The sequence below is a fragment of the Schistocerca piceifrons genome, chromosome 3 (assembly GCF_021461385.2).
Source record: "Schistocerca piceifrons isolate TAMUIC-IGC-003096 chromosome 3, iqSchPice1.1, whole genome shotgun sequence".
Lineage (NCBI taxonomy): Eukaryota > Metazoa > Arthropoda > Insecta > Orthoptera > Acrididae > Schistocerca > Schistocerca piceifrons.
The window spans coordinates 778285785-778304964 of NC_060140.1; the positions used below are offsets into that span (position 1 = coordinate 778285785).

At 42.5% G+C, this 19180-nt stretch overlaps 1 protein-coding gene across 1 annotated transcript in view; it reads right to left on the reverse strand.

Annotated features, from left to right (window-relative positions):
- Positions 1-2287: 2287 nt before the first annotated feature.
- The window catches only part of LOC124789056 (sialin-like), a 57731-nt gene continuing 40838 nt past the window's right edge, over positions 2288-19180 (reverse strand). Inside the window, exons 7-10 of the mRNA XM_047256347.1 lie at positions 13799-13931; positions 9319-9560; positions 4662-4782; positions 2288-2361 (exon numbers count right to left, since the gene is read on the reverse strand). Coding sequence (XP_047112303.1) covers positions 2288-2361; positions 4662-4782; positions 9319-9560; positions 13799-13931 — 570 coding nt within the window. The remainder of the gene's footprint in view (positions 2362-4661; positions 4783-9318; positions 9561-13798; positions 13932-19180) is intronic.

Here is a 19180-nt window from a genome sequence, read left to right on the forward strand (position 1 = left end):
AAGTAGTTAAATTTCAAAATTATGGTAAGTGATCCAATGAACTCATCTACTTCCCTCATAGAAAGCTTGTTTTGTTCCACCAAATTACGCTGAATGACCTGCACAGTTTTATCAATACGTATGTTTGTGTATAAGTTGGCGATATCAAGAGAAACAAATTTCATTTCATCAGTTACTGGTGTATTTCTAATTTTATTGAAAAGTTCGTAACTATTGTTAATGGAAAATTGGTTATAGAATTTATAATGAGTTTTAAGAAACCGTAGGTATTTTCCAGCTACTTTACAGAAAGGTCTACTCTTACCATCCACCAACGGGCGTATCGAATAGCCTTCTTTCTGTACCTTTATTTGTGCGCTAAGTGTGGGTGCCAGGGGGCTCATAACCTTTAGCCTCTGTACCTCCCTAGGTAATATTATATCACTGCAGCTTTTTGACTGATCAAGCAATTTCTTCTGAGCTACAGACATTAAATCCTTATCGATTTTCTTAATATTATTGTCCTCAAAGAACTTTATAATTTTGGCAATATAGACATCTTTTGCAACGATCACAATAGTTCCCCTTTGTGCGCCTCAGTTACTATGCCATCGCTTTCAGAAAGCTTAGAATTGATACTTTCAACGACTCTCTTCTCCTTTATAGAATTGGGGGCAGGTTTATTAACCTTATTCGTAATAATATTATTAATCGTTAAAGAAATCTTATTCTGACCAAGTTTTGGTACTCTCAGTGAGTCAATAGCATATTTAGCATGTATTTTTATTCTTTAATACTAAACCAGTAGAATTAGAACGATCTGTGAGATCCTTTCAACATGCTGGTCGTAGGTCTAAATTATTGTAAATCTGAATGGTGTTCCATTTCTTAAATTACGGCGTTTATGTGGGAGCTTTGTGCGATGCAAGGGTAATTGAGGCTATTTACTCGTCGAAGTGGCAAAAGTATAATGTTTTTTGGCAGGCACACTGGCCACGAATCTTTCAGACTTTAACACACTATTAGTGATTGTCTCTCGACGTCAGTTCAGGGCTTACAATTCTATGTTGTTGCTTCAGTGTTCGGAGAAAGCATTTAGCTGTGAACAGATAATTAAACATTTCACGAGTGTTAACACTGAGCAGCTGCCTGGAATACGGAATTACTTCTGCTGCTTTTAGTGATGGAATCTATTTCGTTGTGGATGAAGGATACTATTGCCAGGTATTAAACTGTCTTTTTCTGGGCTTTTAATGTTTAGCGACGCTGAGGTACTTCGAGACTTCGCAACTGGGCGTCAGTTAAATAAATTGTTGTTTAAGGGTACCTGCTAGCATATGTTCGCATATGTGCAAGCTATATGTGCACTGGTTATATTTCATATGTTAATTAAGCGATCCATCTATTTCCACTATTTGCTCGCATGTAAGACCGCCATTCACAAGTCTGTTGCTGTGATTGGTTTACATATGTGATTTAATTTATCCATACATTTTTGTTGTTGGCTACCGTCACTGATTTTTCTGGATTGCATTCATTCTATTACTATCTGAATATGTAATTTTTTCCTGACTTAGCATTATTTCGAATGAATGACCACTTGTGAAAAAAGATAAAAGTTAAACCTGCCGTATTTTCAGCTATAACACCTGTAGGGCAAGTATCTCCACGACGAATTATATCGGCTACTATAATTGACAGACAAATACCAGCCCAACTCACCGTAATAGTCTGCTGCTTGCTCTCATCAGTAAGATCGACCAGGTAGCAAAAGTCAATATTCATAGATGGCACATTACACTGTATTCAGGGCATAGTTAAGCAGGTAAAATTCAATCACAAACAGTTCCGTAGATTCAAAGTATATGTTTTAATAGGTATTTATTTTGCATGACTGCTTTCCCCCACTGGTCGGGCTAGATGCCACTTGATAGTTCTGTACGCCCTTAAAACTTAGCTTTTAAATAGTGGTCTCAGATTTTTCTTAGTTAACTGATATCTTTTCAACTCTTCGTAATATTTCATTTAAACTGATAGCGTTTATTCTCATGTTGCAATGACAATCAGAATATCACCCAATTACTTTCTTTAAAAGATTTTCAGTGTTTTTTATTCAAAGCACACATAAATAAGGAAACTGAAACGTTTAGTGGCTCACAGCGCTGAATTCAGTGAAGCTAAACGGTAGCGCAATTGATAAAAATAAGACAATAAATAAAAAAAACTGATGATTTTATTACATATGAATGATAATGATGACATACAAAACTCATGAGAAAATAAATAGTGACAAATGACATGAATTTTGTTAGAATCGCTCTGTCTCGAAGACGGGGTTGTCAAGTCCACTCTGTTGTTTTCCTTCCTCTCTGGACTCTTCCTCTGTAAAAATAAACCAAACATCGTAAGTGGTAAGTGAAATAAAATTTGTAGATTTATTAGTTAGTTAGTTACATATTCAATAGATCATTTGAACGATTCTCTTATCGAAATGTTGTGGAAGACTTATTGTTAAAATCTACAGCATTCCAGACTGCCTTCTTAGTAACTGAGCAGCTTGGATCTAAATAACAGTGAAATGTAAAGAAATGTTTGGCATTTGAACAGAAACTGCACGTATGGAACTTCACGTGAATTAGATAGACAGAATAAAGATCGCAAAATCTTCCAAGCACTCACAGTCATTTATCTATGAGAAAATAATCCTTGCAGATGACAGTAAAGGGAGGAATAAAAGAGATCGTAAGACACGGAACACAAGTTAATATTGTACAAGGATGGGATGTGAAATCGTAATTTTCTTTTCGGAAAAAACCATCCCGCCACTCACTTAAAAACACAGGAAAGGTAACTCTGGATGACCAGATAAATGGTAGAATCCCGATCCTCCCGAATGCAAGTATACTGTCTTGAAAATCTCGCTCGGTGCAATCACTCCTGCACCATCTTCAGCGAATCATATAGCCGTATACTGATGAAACAGTCTGCTGTAGCACGGCGTTGTTTGTACTTAGCTCATCTACCAGCAGACTTTTCCATTCAGCCTTTCTCTGTTCTTATGGCCCAATTGCTTACACAGAATAATTTCTCACCCAACTGGTTAGAAGCGGCACTGTCGATACAAATAATAACGTTTCAATCCAGTTAGGTTCTTGGGTTTATGTTGATATTAACGAATGGTTTTCAATGAATTCAAATGTCAGATCGCATTCCTGATACAATGACAAATCGTGTCAAGCTTAATGCTTCCTTACATAGCTCTAGCAAAACTGAAGTTGTCTTATGGCAAAACATCTTCAGCCAAACATTGACAGTAGCTACACACAGCGTCATTCTAATTAATCGTTCATACTAATTTCATGACGAAACGTGTGAATGAGGAGCACTAGTGGTTGATTCAGCTAAATCTTCGGAAAGGAAAAACCGCAAATAATGGGCCACTAACAAATATGGAACTTAGGTAATTTCTTTTGAGATTGTATGCAGTGGGGTGTCTGAGAAGCGGTTAAGGAGCTATCGAGTAGTGGAGCTCAAATCCGCGTCCGGCCACTCGTATTGTGTTTTCGTGCTTCCCCGTACCGACTGAAGAGAATACCAGAGTGATTCTCCGTCTTTGTCTAAATACATCTCCTGCTCGGTTGCCATAGGTCTCAACTTTAAACTAAATACGAAATAATTTATCAGGTTTAATTAAGTGTTGATGTTTATGATGTGATGAAAATTCTTTTCATGATGAGATGGGGCCTTCTGCTAACTATGAGGTGGGTTTGTGTTGACAGCATTACAGAGGAGGGTGTTCTCTGGATAAAAGATAAGGATGTAGGTGGGCAAGCAAAGTGTAAAATGTGGTAAGGTCTTATGTGACCAAACTGCTGAGGTCTCCAGTCCGTAAGTTTACACACTACTTAATCTAACTTACGCTAAGGACAATACACACACCCATGCCCGAGGGAGGACTCGAACCTACGACGGGGGGAGCCGCGCGGACCGTGACTAGGCGCCCGAGACCGCTCGGCTACCCCGCGCCGCAAGTGAACTGGAATCTTCATTCAGGATAGGATGGGTAAGTCTTGATTGTAAGAAACGGTAGATTACAGGAATGAATCCATGATCCGGAAAGGAAAGTGTCTGAAATTAAGCTGTCAAAAGACAGGGGGTGTTTGGAAATGGAGGAATGAGGGGATGTGTTGATAGAGGTGCGGTAAAGGCTAGAGTTTTCAATAATGATGGAGACTGTAAGGTGTTGGGACTCGCAGCTATAGGAGATGAAGTAAAGGCGAAGAACTTCAAGGGTGTGTGAGAAATTTATGATCTAATGCAAGATGCGAGAGTGAGGAGATAATCGCATGTGGAAAGCGAGGTGGCGTGCGAGGAGGAGCAGAAGGCAGGTATGGATGGGCCAGGCGTGAGCTTCATATTTACGGATGATGCTCAAGGGATTCAGATTCCTTCATTCGGCCAGTCAGTAGTTTTAGCCTGTTATGGGCCTTGCTTTGAATAATTATGTGGTGCAGAGACGTTGGAAAATCTACACTTTTCACGTAGATCTGACGGGTACATGAAACAAAAGGAATATAAACGAACAACATAGACCGTGCTTTCAACGACGTGTACATTACTGTACTGTTTCATCTCTCTTAGTGCAACCTAGCGAGTGGATCTTCTGTGGGGTAGTTACGTACCTTGGGGCGGATCGTTCCATGGCTGCACTTTGTCCGTGGCGAGCACCACATACAGGGCGTACGTGACGAGGCCGATGCCCGCTGAGATGTAGAACACAGTATTCCACGCCGTCCGCGTTTGCTGGAAGAAGCAATAAAAGAAGCTGTTACTGCTTGATTCCAAGACCAGAGTACCCAGAATCATGCTACTCTTCTAAATCTTCCACTACTGGCCAAAGTCAGGTGTGTTCATTCAACTCTCAAATATACAGCACAGCCAAATTAAAGGATCATTTTGTCGAAACTCCGTAGTTGCTTTCCATTGAGACGTGTAAGTTTGAAATTTGGCTCAAAAGTAACTACAATCTGCTTCTGTAATGGCGAAAAAGGCACAATTGAGCAAAACTTCAGACTTACGCGCCGGCCGGAAGGGCCGAGCGGTTCTAGCGCTACAGTCTGGAACCGCGAGACCGCTGCGGTCGCAGGTTCGAATCCTGCCTCGGGCATGTTAGGTTTAAGTAGTTGTAAGTTATAGGGGACTGATGACCTCAGAAGTTGAGTCCCATAGTGCTCGGAGCCATTTCAGACTTACGCATCGCAATGGGAAACAATTACGGGGTTTCGAAAAAAACTCTCCCCCCGAACAGGCCTCGGAAGGCCCAACGGTACCCACCGACCGCCGTGTCATATTTAGCCGATAGCCGTCACTTGATGCGGATATGGAGGGGCGTATGGTCAGAAAGCAGATGGCAGTTATAAGAGTCGAGGGGCGTGAAAGGGAAGCAGTGGTTGGGAAGGGAGTGAGACAGGGATGTAGCCTCTCCCTGATGCTATTCAATCTGTATAGTGAGCAAGCAGTAAAGGAAACAAAAGAAAAGTTCGGACTAGATATTAAAATCCATGGAGAAGAAATAAAAACTTTGAGGTTCGCCGATGACATTGTAATTCTGCCAGAGACAGCAAAGGACTTGGAAGAGCAGTTGAACGGAATGGACAGTGTCTTGAAAGGAGGGTATAAGATGAACATCAACAAAAGCAAAGCGAGGATAATGGAATGTAGTCGAATTAAGTCGGGTGATGCTGAGAGAATTAGATTAGGAAATGAGACACTTAAAGTAGTAAAGGTGTTTTGCTATTTGGGGAGCAAAATAACTGACGATGGTCGAAGTAGAGAGGATATAAAATGTAGACTGGCAATGGCAAGGAAAGCGTTTCTGAAGAAGAGGAATTTGTTAACATCGCGTATAGATTTAAGCGTCAGGAAGTCGTTTCTGAAAGTATTTGTATGGAGTGTGGCAATGTATGGAAGTGAAACATGGACGATAAATAGTTTGGACAAGAAGAGAATAGAAGCTTTCGAAATGTGGTGCTACAGAAGAATGCTGAAGATTAGATGGGTAGATCACGTAACTAATGAGGAGATATTGAATAGAATTGGGGAGAAGAGGAGTTTGTGGCACAACTTGACTAGAATAAGGGATCGATTAGTAGGACATGTACTGAGGCATCAGGGGATCACCGATTTAGTACAGGAGGGCAGCGTGGACGGTAAAAATCGTAGAGGGAGGCCAAGAGATGAATACACCAATCAGATTCAGAAGGATGTAGGCTGCAGCAGGTACTGGGAGATGAAGAAGCTTGCACAGGATAGAGTAGCATGGAGAGCTGCATCAGACCAGTCTCAGGACTGAAGATCACAACAACAACAACAACATGGTCACCACAGCACTCTCCCGGCCTTTGTCAGTTTTCGTGACCGAGGCAGCTCCTCATCACTCAAGTAGCTCCTCAACTGGCGTCACAGCGGCTGGGTGCACCACGCCGCCAACAATGCTCCGCGGAACCGAACAGGCACACATCCAACTGCTAGCCAAGCCCGATAGCGCTTAACTCCCGTGATTTGACGGGAACCGGTGTTACCACTGCGGTAAGGCCGTTGGCGGCTTTCGAAAAGGTAATCTTTTAATTCTGTAGCGCAGTTTAAAAACATGAATATATTTTTTTGTTTATATTTTACATGTTATTTATTTACCTATAGCATAAACATTTCAATTCCTTTTTAAAGAAACGTACCGTGTTTAAGGGCTAGCGTCTGGTTACTTTTCCAAACGTACGAAGTCCAATGTTGGATCGAAGGCACACCTTAGATTCTGAATAAAAATCAACAACTCAGACAGCCGGAGACTTCAGGTATAAGAAATCTGTTTCCGCTAATGGCCTCGCCAAAATAGAGCAGAGGAGTGGACAGAGGGTTATGGCATCCTCTTATTCTTCGGGTGGGTAGCTCCACCTAAGGCCGGAAAAATCACCAATGATCAGCGATTTGAGAATGCAAATGGCAATGGAAACCTCTGCCTTAAAGAGACACAATCTGTATACCTAGGAAATGTACCCTGTAAATAAAAACGAAGTTGTCGCTCCAAGGTGAGAAGATTCTGAAGTAGTCCCCAATTCAAACAGACAACAGGGTGGTGAACATGAGGAAAATATTAAAAAAGCAACGAAAGGGAAGTATTCTACGAGTCTGAGCCTCGAATGCAAAATATCTGACTGTGGCAGAGAAGCTAGGAAATCTGAAAAATCATATGCAAAAGCTGAAGCAAGATGTAATAGCTATCAGTAATGTCAGACAGTACACGATAATATCAACATTAACAGAAAATGTTACAACGAAAGCAATATGTTATGATTAATCATGCAATATCATTATGAATAAAAAAGTAGGGCGTAGACTGAGTTACTGTGAACAATTCAGCGATAGGTTTATTCTCATTATAATCGAAAACAAACCTATGCTAATAATCATAGTTCAAGTATACAATCGATATCACACGGAGAACGTGAATAGACATAATACATGACAATATATGAACAGGTAATTCAGTATGTAAAGGAAAATGAAAATCAAATAATCTAGTGGGACAGAACAGAAGGCAGAGTTCCGGGTGACTATTACCTAGGTGACAGGAACAAGAAAGAAGAAAGACTAGTTGAATTCTCCAATAAATGTCAGCTAGTAATGGTAACCGTACTATTCAAAAATCGCAAGACCAAAAGAATTACTTGGAAAAGAGGCACAAGAAGATTACATCATGGCGAGACACAGGTTCCAAATTCTGATACGGTATGTAAAACGCACTCAGGAACAGATATATGCTCATAGTTCAGTTGGGGAGGAATGGAAGGCCCTATAAAAGGGTAATCGCACAAGCTTGACAGACAAAAGTAAGTATAAGAAAAGTGAATTCGAAGAAAATATGTGTAACGTAAGAAATGCACCAACTGAAGGGGTAGAGAGGGAAAGAAAACCAAGTTCAGTTAAGAAAAAAGAATAAAGCAATGTAAGTCGCTTAGAAATGAATTAAACAAGAAAACCAAGGACGCTAAAGGAAAAACAATACAGGAAAAATGCGACGAAATCGAGAAAGGAACAGCTGCAGAAAGGATATTTAGAATGGCCAAAATAACTTTCAGAGAATTTAGAAGTAACGGTGTCAATGTTATGAGTGGGAAATACTTCCACAGTTAAACGCAAAGGCTTGAGCCTTGAGCGGACAGAAGAAAGAGTATACTATGTGACCCTTCGGAGGTATTACGAGGGTCGGGGCGGGGAGGGGAAGGGGGATAATACTTACCTAACGTGTTAAAAGAATAAACAGGTTCTATATGGATACAAGGACTCTGTTTCTAGAATTTGTCATAGCTTTGGAAGACTTTCGACTAAAGAAGATAGAATGAATAGACAATTTCTTTTGAATTTCTAAAATCATTAGGAGAATGGCAATCAAACGATTATTCAAGTTAGTGTGTAGAATCTATAACAGTAGAGACACCATCGGATTTTCGGAAGAGTATTATCCATGTAATCCTGGAGATGACAAGAGCAGATTGGTGTGTGAACCAGACTTATGCCATAAATGTGCTGAGCTCAAGGAGGAATATGTTGAGTGCATTTTTTTTCAAACTCGCAACAGCATTTCTTCTTTATAAAGCCAAGGACTTACCAGCACCCCCTCATACATATGCAAGAACATATATACAATTGAGGACACTGTGTTAATCTGCGATGAAGAAACTGTCATAGAAGTGGACTGCACCAAAGTAATTAAAAATTTAGTGAAAAAGAAAAGTTAATGAGAGGAGACCACCGCACTTGCGACTTGTTTGAAGAATTACTTTGTAACTGTTAGCAATAATAACTCAACGTGGGCACTACAAAGTTTGCTGCAAACATAGTGAAAAAGTTATGTTCTCTTACACGCAACTGCAGAGATGTAATGCATTGGCCACGTTCGACGTGACAGACGTATTTCCACCTTTTTTGGATGAGTTACCTTTGGGTTAGAGTCCTCCTTTCCATAGCAGAGTTAAACCTGTCGATGATGGACGAATTTTCAATCGAGACGATTTCGGACTGCCGAATGCCGAGACGGTTGTTTTATAAAATTGAGAGCTGTTTCCCTTCTCCATTCCTGTCCAATCCGAGACTGTGTTCGGACCTCGTTATCGACAGTACATTAAATCCTATTTTTACTCCTTTTTATTATTTGAGATGTAGCACATGATTTGGTGCCATACATTTTCCTTGGAGGACACACAATGAAATCTTCATCTTACGATAAGTTTTTGGATGTTTCAGTGCTATCAAATCTGAACTCCAGATAGCTGAAGTACTTACGTTGCCATTCGTCAGCCATCCCACGACGTACGGTGCCAAGATGCCAGCGGCGTTTGCGAACGTGTTAGAGATGCCGAGCATGGTGCCCGAAAAGTTGGGCGCTATGGCGAGCAGGTTCATGGAGTTGCCCGTGTACTGCGCGCCCATGCACAGACCGTTGATGGCGAGGAGGGCGATGATGCCCGCCACGTCACAGCCCACCAGCGTGATCACGATCAGCATCAGCGCCGGCGGCACAGCGGCTGCAAATGACACCAGCACATCAGTCATGTGGAACGAGAATCAAATTCGCATTTGTGAATATTACGAAACATTGGCTATACTGAGCACTGGCCGGTTATAGCGGATGTTATACACGTCATACCTTATAATAGAATTCAGACTGTAACGGGTACGTTTATATACTGAGGTGACAAGTCATGTGATAACGATATGCACAAGTACAGATGGCGGTAGTATCGCGAACACAAGGTGGACTGGCGGTGCTGTCATTTGTACTCAGGCGATTCATGTGACATTCCATTTCGGAAATCGTTAGGGAGCTCAATATTTCGAGATTCACAATGTGGAGAGTGTACCAAGAACGCCAAATTTTAGGCATTACCTCTTACCATGGACAACGAGTGGCCGACGGCCTTCACCTAACGACTGAGGGCAGCGGGATTTGGGTAAAGTTGTCAGTGCTAAAACACAAAGAACACTGTGTAAAATAGCCGCAGAAATAAATGCGAGATGTACGACGAACGTATCCGTTAGGGCAATGGGGCGAAATTTGGCATTAATGTGGTATGGCAGCAGACGACCGACGTGAGTGCCTTTGCTAACACCACGACATCGCCTGCGGCGCCTCTCTTAGGCTCGTGACCAGATCGGTTGGACTTTAGAATACTGTGGTCTCGTCAGACAAGTCCCAATTTCAGCTGCTAAGAGCTGATGGCAGGGTTCGAGTGTGGCGCAGACTCCACGAAGCTATGGGCCCAAGTTGTCAACTAGACACTTTGCAAGCTGGTAGAGGTTTCATAATGGTGCGGACTGTGTTTACATGGAATGGACTCGGTCCTTTGGTCCAACTGAATCGATCATTGACTGTAAATGGTTATGTTCGGCTACATGGATGTCATTTTCAGCCATTCATGGTCTGCATGTTCATTGAATCTTTAAGGATGACAATGGGCCATTCAGAACATTCTGGACAGTTCGAGCGATTGATTTGGCCACCAAAATCGCCTGACTATCCCGTCGAACATTTTGGGGGCATCTTCGAGAGGCCAGCTTGTGCACAATATCCTGTATCGGCAACACTTTCGCAATTATGGGCGGTTATAGAGGCAGCATGGCTCAGTTTTGCTAACGGGGCTTTCAACGACTTGTTGAGTCCACTCCACGTCGAGTTGCTGAACTACGCCGGACAAAAGGAGGTTCGACACGATATTAGGAGGTATTCAATGACTTTTTTCACCTCAGTTTGGAATACACTGGTGTGCAAAACTTAATAACGAAAACAACTTTCGCAAGATGTGTCACTGCGAAATAACATAGTTGGAATAAACTTGGACAATATGTAGAACGTAATACTACAGTACTACGCAGCACAGAAAGTACCTGAAAGAAATACCCAATGAGAAAGAATTAAATCCAAATGGCACCAAGCACTAAGGGAGTTAACTTCTGAGGTCATCAGTTCCCTAGAACTTAGAACGACTTAAACCTAAGGACATCACACACATCCATGCCCGAGGCAGGACTCGAACCTGCGACCGTAGCAGCAGCGTGTTTCCGGTCTGAAGCGCCTAGAACCGCTCGCCCACAGCGGCCGGCATTTACACTTTTATTCGAAGACAATAATTACACTGAAAACATCACGATTCATGACGGCCCCCTGGAAACTACAAAAGGCGGGACATAGTTGCTAATAGCGTATGTTAGCACTACAGACAGCTATACATGCTCTGCAATGCACTCACATGCTGGTCAGAAGTCTAGTAAGGTTTCTAGTGGTCGGGCTTTTCATTCCTCCACCAGCACGATTGACAACTGCTGGATATTCGTCGGTGCACGTGGATGTGCTGCAATATGTCTCTCCAACGCATTCTACACGTGCTCTGTGGAGCTTAAGTCGGAAGATTTCGGGCAAAATGATCCCGCATTTTCATTCATTTCCTCCTAGTAGTTAATATGTTATGTTACATTATCTAGTTCGTCCTTAGGTTTTGTAGAGCAGAGTACATATTGCACTTTGCTTTTATAAAGTTGTATTCCTACTGTCTTTGGCATTCAGTTACCACGCTGTTTACGCATATAGCGGCTCTGATACTTCCAGTTGTCGAGACTCTCGTAATTTACCTTTCATTCCAGGCTGTTGACCTCTACTTAACTGCCACACCAAATCCTCAATAATTTCTTTGGTATATTTTGGTCTTCCTCTGCTCCTACTGTGTCTCCCCTTCACTGCTTCTTCCAGCACGGTGTTAACTATTTCTAGAAGTCGCATTACATGTCCCACTAACCTCTCCCTTCTTCTGGTAAGTGTCTTCCATACCAGCCTTCTACATCTACATCTACTTCCATACTCCGCAAGCCACCTGACGGTGTGTGGCGGAGGGTACCTTGAGTACCTCTATCGGTTCTCCCTTCTATTCCAGTCTCGTATTGTTCGTGGAAAGAAAGATTGTCGGTATGCATCTGTGTGTGCTCTAATCTCTCTGATTTTATCCTCATTGTCTCTTCGCGAGATACGTGTAGGAGAGAGCAATATACTGCTTGACTCCTCGGTGAAGGTATGTTCTCGAAACTTCAACAAAAGCCCGTACCGAGCTACTGAGCGTCTCTCCTGCAGAGTCTTCCACTGGAGTTTATCTATCATCTCCGTAACGCTTTCGCGTTTACTAAATGATCCTGTAACGAAGCGCGCTGCTCTCCGTTGGATCTTCTCCATTTCTTCTGTCAACCCTATGTGGTACGGATCCCACACCGGTGAGCAGTATTCAAGCAGTGGGCGAACAAGTGTACTGTAACATACTTCCTTGGTTTTCGGACTGCATTTCCTTAGGATTCTTCCAGTGAATCTCAGTCTGGCATCTGCTTTACCGACGATTAATTTTATATGGTCATTCCATTTTAAATCACTCCTAATGCCTACTCCTAGATAATTTATGAAATTAACTGCTTCTAGTTGCTGACCTGCTGTATTGTAGGTAAATGATAAAGGATCTTTCTCTTTCTTTATATGTATTCGCAGCACATTACACTTGTCTACATTGAGATTCAATTGGCATTCCCTGCACCATGCGTCAATTCGTTCCAGATCCTCCAGCATTTCAGTACAATTTTGCATTGTCACAACCTCTCCAATACTAAGTATCATTCGCAAAAAGCCTCAGTAAACTTCCGATGTTATCCGCAAGGTCATTTATATATGTATATTGTGAATAGCAACCGCGCTACGACACTCCCCTGCGGCACACTTGAAATCACTCTTACTTCGGAAGACTTCTCTCCATTGAGAATGACATGCTGCGTTCTGTTATCTAGGAACTCTTCAATCCAATCACACATTTGGTCTGATAGTCCATATGCTCTTACTTTGTTCATTAAACGACTGTGGGGAACTGTATCAAACGCCTCGCGGAAGTCGTGAAACACGGCATCTACCTGGGAACCCGTGTCTATGGCCCTCCGAGTCTCGTGGACGAATAGCGCGAGCTGAGTTTCACACGATTGTCTTTTTCGAAACGCATGCTGATTCCTACAGAGTAGATCTCTAGTCTCCACAAAAGTCATTATACTAGAACATAGTACGTGTTCCAAAATTCTACATCTGATCGACGTGAGAGATATAGGTATTTCTCCACGTATTCTTTGTGGTACGTCTACATTTTGTGCTTTATCTGTCCACTTAATTTTTAACGTTCTTTGATAGCATCACACTTCAAATACTTCCAGTGCCTTCTCCGATTTCCCAATTGTCCATATTTTGCTTCAAAACAAGACTATGCTCCGGAAATACTTAATTTCAACGTCACTATCTAATACCAGTAGGTCTTTTCTTATTTAAGTATATTGTCTTCCCTATTCTTCCTCGTTTCAGCCTGCTTTATAATATTGCTCCCTAGATACATGAATTCTTTAATTTTTTTCCTGTACTGAGTCATTCCCAATTTCGTCGTTATTCTCCTCTTTGGCTACTGTTCATCGGCCTCGTCTTTGCTTTGTTTGTCTTTTAGACATATTCTGCGCTTTGTATCAGCTCTATTCCTTTCAACCTTTCTAACCCTTCCTTACATCCAGACCGAGAGCTATATCGTCTGCGAACTTTTGCTTCTTTTTTTGCTTGCTCGACGTTCAATCTGTAACAAGGTCTTGCATCCTTCTTAACGCGGGTTTGCCTAACTTTTACAAGTCCCACATGGATTTTCTGGTTATTGTAGAAATACATTACTTCAGTGGTACGTCACTGAGACAGTGTGCTGGGAATACTTACTGATGCCGTTGAAGATGCGGTAGCCGTTGATCTTGGACACCTTGCCGCTCGTGATGAGGTAGTCGAGGATACCGCTGTAGACGACGCTGCCCAGACCTCCCACGATGTACGGGACCGCCGACAGCGCAGAGTTCTGCACAGACAGGACGCAGCAATTACGATCGGGCCCGCCTCATGACGACATTAACACTTGCTCTTCTCTGATTCCCATTCACAGCATTCTTTTTGTACTGACTTTGATGTTGCGCTGGGTGTGTGCAGAAAGGTCGGATGAGGGATGAATGGGGCAGGATTTTCAGCTCTTAATATGCTTTCTGTACCTCGTTTAGTAAAGTCTTTGTGGTCTCTCTATTTGCTGACTCCATCAGCCCAGTATTTTTACCCATATGGTCGAAATTTCATCCTTAATTTTTTAGTAGATTACCTTTAAGTGAAATTTTTATTACCACAGTATAGGTTAATGTACGTGCATAAATGCTGGTGTAGGGGTTTTGCAACTGTAGTTTATATATAAGTTTATTCAGTATGCGGTGCAACACTGTTGTCATGAAGTAATATGAGTTCATTTGAACAGTAGTTTTTGTTGGAACTTCGTTAATCTATCTGTGACGTGTCTATGCACCATAGACATATTTCTTGGTTACTTGTATTACGGCGTATGTTTCCTTCTTGTAGATTTGCCTTACAAGAGGGTTTTGTTAACTTCCTTTACCATGACTGAAGCTGGCTAAGTGACGCTCTATTTTCCTTCTTGTGTCCGCGATATGTTTGAGGACCTAGTGAGTAATCGAAAGTTTGTGATCGTGTGTTCTTGGGGTTACTGAATATGAAGCGCCGCAAAGTATGTACACGGCGAATCGTTTCCGTTTTTGAGATTTAAATTTGTATTATTTAAACTCTGCCTAAAGTAAAACACAATTTATTTCTTTTCTTTGTTTTCCCAGATATCTTTCGACATTTATGTATCAGCGTCTGTGGTTCAATCGAATAGCACGACGAATTAACGACAAGCGTCGACGTGCCGGCCAACCTAGATGTGGCTTTTAGGCGGTTTCCCCCATCCCTGTAGCTGAATGCCGGGCAGGTACCAAGTCCCGCATGAGTTACACAATTCACAACATTTTGTGCATGAATTACACTACACGCAGACAGTTTGGAAGGGGGGGATACACATATTTCGTTCCGGGGGGGGGGGGGGGGGGGGATGGGGCTGTGGGAGGTAAGCGGATTGGCAACAGGAAGCGCATCCGGCCAATTCATAAAGTAACAATGCCAAATCCGTTCATAACCCTGCCTACCCTGTGTCGATGCGGGACAAATGCACAAGAAAAGGAAATTATTATCTTAGGCATTAGTGTCTAATTAAAAGTGGGAGTGACTCCAAGTTAAATTTTGTTAGACCGGGGGGGGGGGGGGGGGGGAGGTAGCAGCAACGAACAACCATCCCCATTCCCTCCAGCACCGAACGCTGGATCTGCGCCTAGCCTCTGACAAATGTGTAAAATGACGAAAATCAAAAAGATTAGGTGAATTTGAAAATTTTTCAAGCGCCGTGTGACACGACGTACATCCAGATACTGCAGTAATTTTAATATACCTCGAAACATTATTTCCCAGGAGATAACTTTTTATTTACAGTTATCAGAGCAATCAGTTAGCAATTCAAAGAATACTTCTTCCATGCTAGATACGCACTCTGGCGATAACAGATAATTTACTACAGCTCTTGAAATTATCTTTCACGTATAACCTTGACATAAAATCACTACATTATCCCACAAGTAAACATTTAAGATATTCTATGTCGCAGCCTTCAAGTTCCATGTCGTTCTCATGGACTTTGTATCGATTTGTGAAATATGCTAACGATATGTTGATCCTCAGTATCACTACATAAATTTGAGATAAAACTTCCCATTTTGTACCCAACTAAAATTTTCAGCAGGTACATTCTTGTTCAAAGCGCAGCAAACATGGAAAGGGGATTACAGAAAAGTTAAATTAGTACAAGCATATGCTAATTATACTTCAATCCTGTGCATGAAATTACAATTTATGCCTTCAATGGCAAGTGGACTTTTTGAACACTGATGAGAATAAACATGTGAAATGTATTTCATAGCTGTCAGAAATACGTGCTCAATGGTCGAGAGGTTATGAAAGATTCGAATTTGGGCACCCTATTTTACTAGAAGCTGCTCGAGAGGAACAGTCTCAAAAGCCTTCCGGAAATCTAGAAATATAGAATCAACATCGCCTGTCGATAGAACTCATTACTTCTAGTGAATAAAGAGCCAGTTGTTTTCCATAAGAATGATATTTGCTGGATCCGAGCTGGCTAAGGCCAATAGATAGTTTTCTTCGAGCTATTTATAATTTTCAAACTCAGAATATGTTCCAAAATCCTACTGTAAATCGATATCACTAATCTGGGCCTATAATTCAGTCGATTACTTCTATATCCTTTTTTTGGGATTTGGTGTGATCTGTGTGTGGCTTGTGTAACTTTCCAAGCTTTAGGTACGGATCTTTTATCGAGCGAGCGGTTGCAAATGATTGGTGAAAATGGAGTTATGTCATCAGCATATTCCGAAAGAAACCTAAATGGTATACCATTGAGACCTGAAAACTCGTCTTTATTGAATGAATACGTTGCTTCATTGCACCGAAATTATCTAGTTCCATGTTGCTCATGTTGGCAACTTTTCTTGATCCGAATCATGTAATATTTACTGCATATTCTTTGGGGAAGGAATTTTGGCAAATCGTCATTAGTAACTCTACTTTAGTGACGCAGTCATGGTTGACATTATCATTAGTAGCATGCAATAAAGGTAGTGGTTGTGTCGTACCGCTGGTGTACTTTATATACGACCAGAACATTTTTGGATTTTATGCCAGATTTCGATATAGAGTTTCATTATGGGTGCTATTAAAAGCATCTCACATTGAAGTCCGCACTAGTTCGAGCATCTGAAAACTGTTGCCAATCTTGGTGCTTTCGCATTGCTTTTTAAATCTTATCCTTTTTCGTTCCTTCTGCAACACTATCTTGACCTGTTTCTTGTGCCATTGAGGATCTGCTCCGCTTGTTATTGATTTACACTCCTGGAAATGGAAAAAAGAACACATTGACACCGGTGTGTCAGACCCACCATACTTGCTCCGGACACTGCGAGAGGGCTGTACAAGCAATGATCACACGCACGGCACAGCGGACACACCAGGAACCGCGGTGTTGGCCGTCGAATGGCGCTAGCTGCGCAGCATTTGTGCACCGCCGCCGTCAGTGTCAGCCAGTTTGCCGTGGCATACGGAGCTCCATCGCAGTCTTTAACACTGGTAGCATGCCGCGACAGCGTGGACGTGAACCGTATGTGCAGTTGACGGACTTTGAGCGAGGGCGTATAGTGGGCATGCGGGAGGCCGGGTGGACGTACTGCCGAATTGCTCAACACGTGGGGCGTGAGGTCTCCACAGTACATCGATGTTGTCGCCAGTGGTCGGCGGAAGGTGCACGTGCCCGTCGACCTGGGACCGGACCGCAGCGAAGCACGGATGCACGCCAAGACCGTAGGATCCTACGCAGTGCCGTAGGGGACCGCACCGCCACTTCCCAGCAAATTAGGGACACTGTTGCTCCTGGGGTATCGGCGAGGACCATTCGCAACCGTCTCCATGAAGCTGGGCTACGGTCCCGCACACCGTTAGGCCGTCTTCCGCTCACGCCACAACATCGTGCAGCCCGCCTCCAGTGGTGTCGCGACAGGCGTGAATGGAGGGACGAATGGAGACGTGTCGTCTTCAGCGATGAGAGTCGCTTCTGCCTTGGTGCCAATGATGGTCGTATGCGTGTTTGGCGCCGTGCAGGTGAGTGCCACAATCAGGACTGCATACGACCGAGGCACACAGGGCCAACACCCGGCATCATGGTGTGGGGAGCGATCTCCTACACTGGCCGTACACCACTGGTGATCGTCGAGGGGACACTGAATAGTGCACGGTACATCCAAACCGTCATCGAACCCATCGTTCTACCATTCCTAGACCGGCAAGGGAACTTGCTGTTCCAACAGGACAATGCACGTCCGCATGTATCCCGTGCCACCCAACGTGCTCTAGAAGGTGTAAGTCAACTACCCTGGCCAGCAAGATCTCCGGATCTGTCCCCCATTGAGCATGTTTGGGACTGGATGAAGCGTCGTCTCACGCGGTCTGCACGTCCAGCACGAACGCTGGTCCAACTGAGGCGCCAGGTGGAAATGGCATGGCAAGCCGTTCCACAGGACTACATCCAGCATCTCTACGATCGTCTCCATGGGAGAATAGCAGCCTGCATTGCTGCGAAAGGTGGATATACACTGTACTAGTGCCGACATTGTGCATGCTCTGTTGCCTGTGTCTATGTGCCTGTGGTTCTGTCCGTGTGATCATGTGATGTATCTGACCCCAGGAATGTGTCAATAAAGTTTCCCCTTCCTGGGACAATGAATTCACGGTGTTCTTATTTCAATTTCCAGGAGTGTACTTAGTATGAAGCTCTTAATTTAAGTCAATACTTAGGTCTACACTTACATAGTTTAGAACGAATGGAGACTATCTCTTAGGAATTCGTCAAGTGAATTTATTCCTACTTTTTTAAATAGATACATTTTGCGATAACTTTTGGTGAGTTTGAATCCTACGGTATCTGTCTTGGTACGACGGTGTAGTCATCCCTGTATCCGTCATCACGATCTCTATTTGCACAGGATATTTTGTTCTAAGAGCTCTAGTATGTTATCGCTATCATTTACGCTTCGTGTGGGCTCCTGAACTAAATGAACAAGGTTATTCGTTTCTGTATGGACCTAAAGCACAAAAGTATAATTTTGTTGCGCTGCTCAATTGTTATCTGGGGCTGTCAACATAACTTAATGTCTACATTCACATATTTAGTAGTATTTCATAATCGTATACCTTTACAATCTCTATAATGGAAGCTGAAGAATTCAGAAACTTTAAGAATATTAGCACTGCCCCGTGAGCAGGAAACCTAGGTTCTGCCCTCAGCCTTGGTACAAGTTTTTATTCGTCGCTTCGGTCTACATATACAAATCATAGATATTTGAGACTTAAAAGGTCTCTCAAACCACATATTTCCATTTAATTAAAATTTAAGCATTCTCGGAAGTCTAGGAATTTCCAGCATCAATATTTTGTCAGTACCAATGTCGTTAACAGGCAACAATCGTTGAGATTGTCAATTCCAGTGATGGATTACTCACACCTGGCGAATTTTTATTGTGAAGAAATATTTAACGTCCAATTAGAGATTCATTTTAAAGCTCTATAGAACTAGGAATAACCTCAAACCATACCAGCTGTAAATAGTTATGTTAA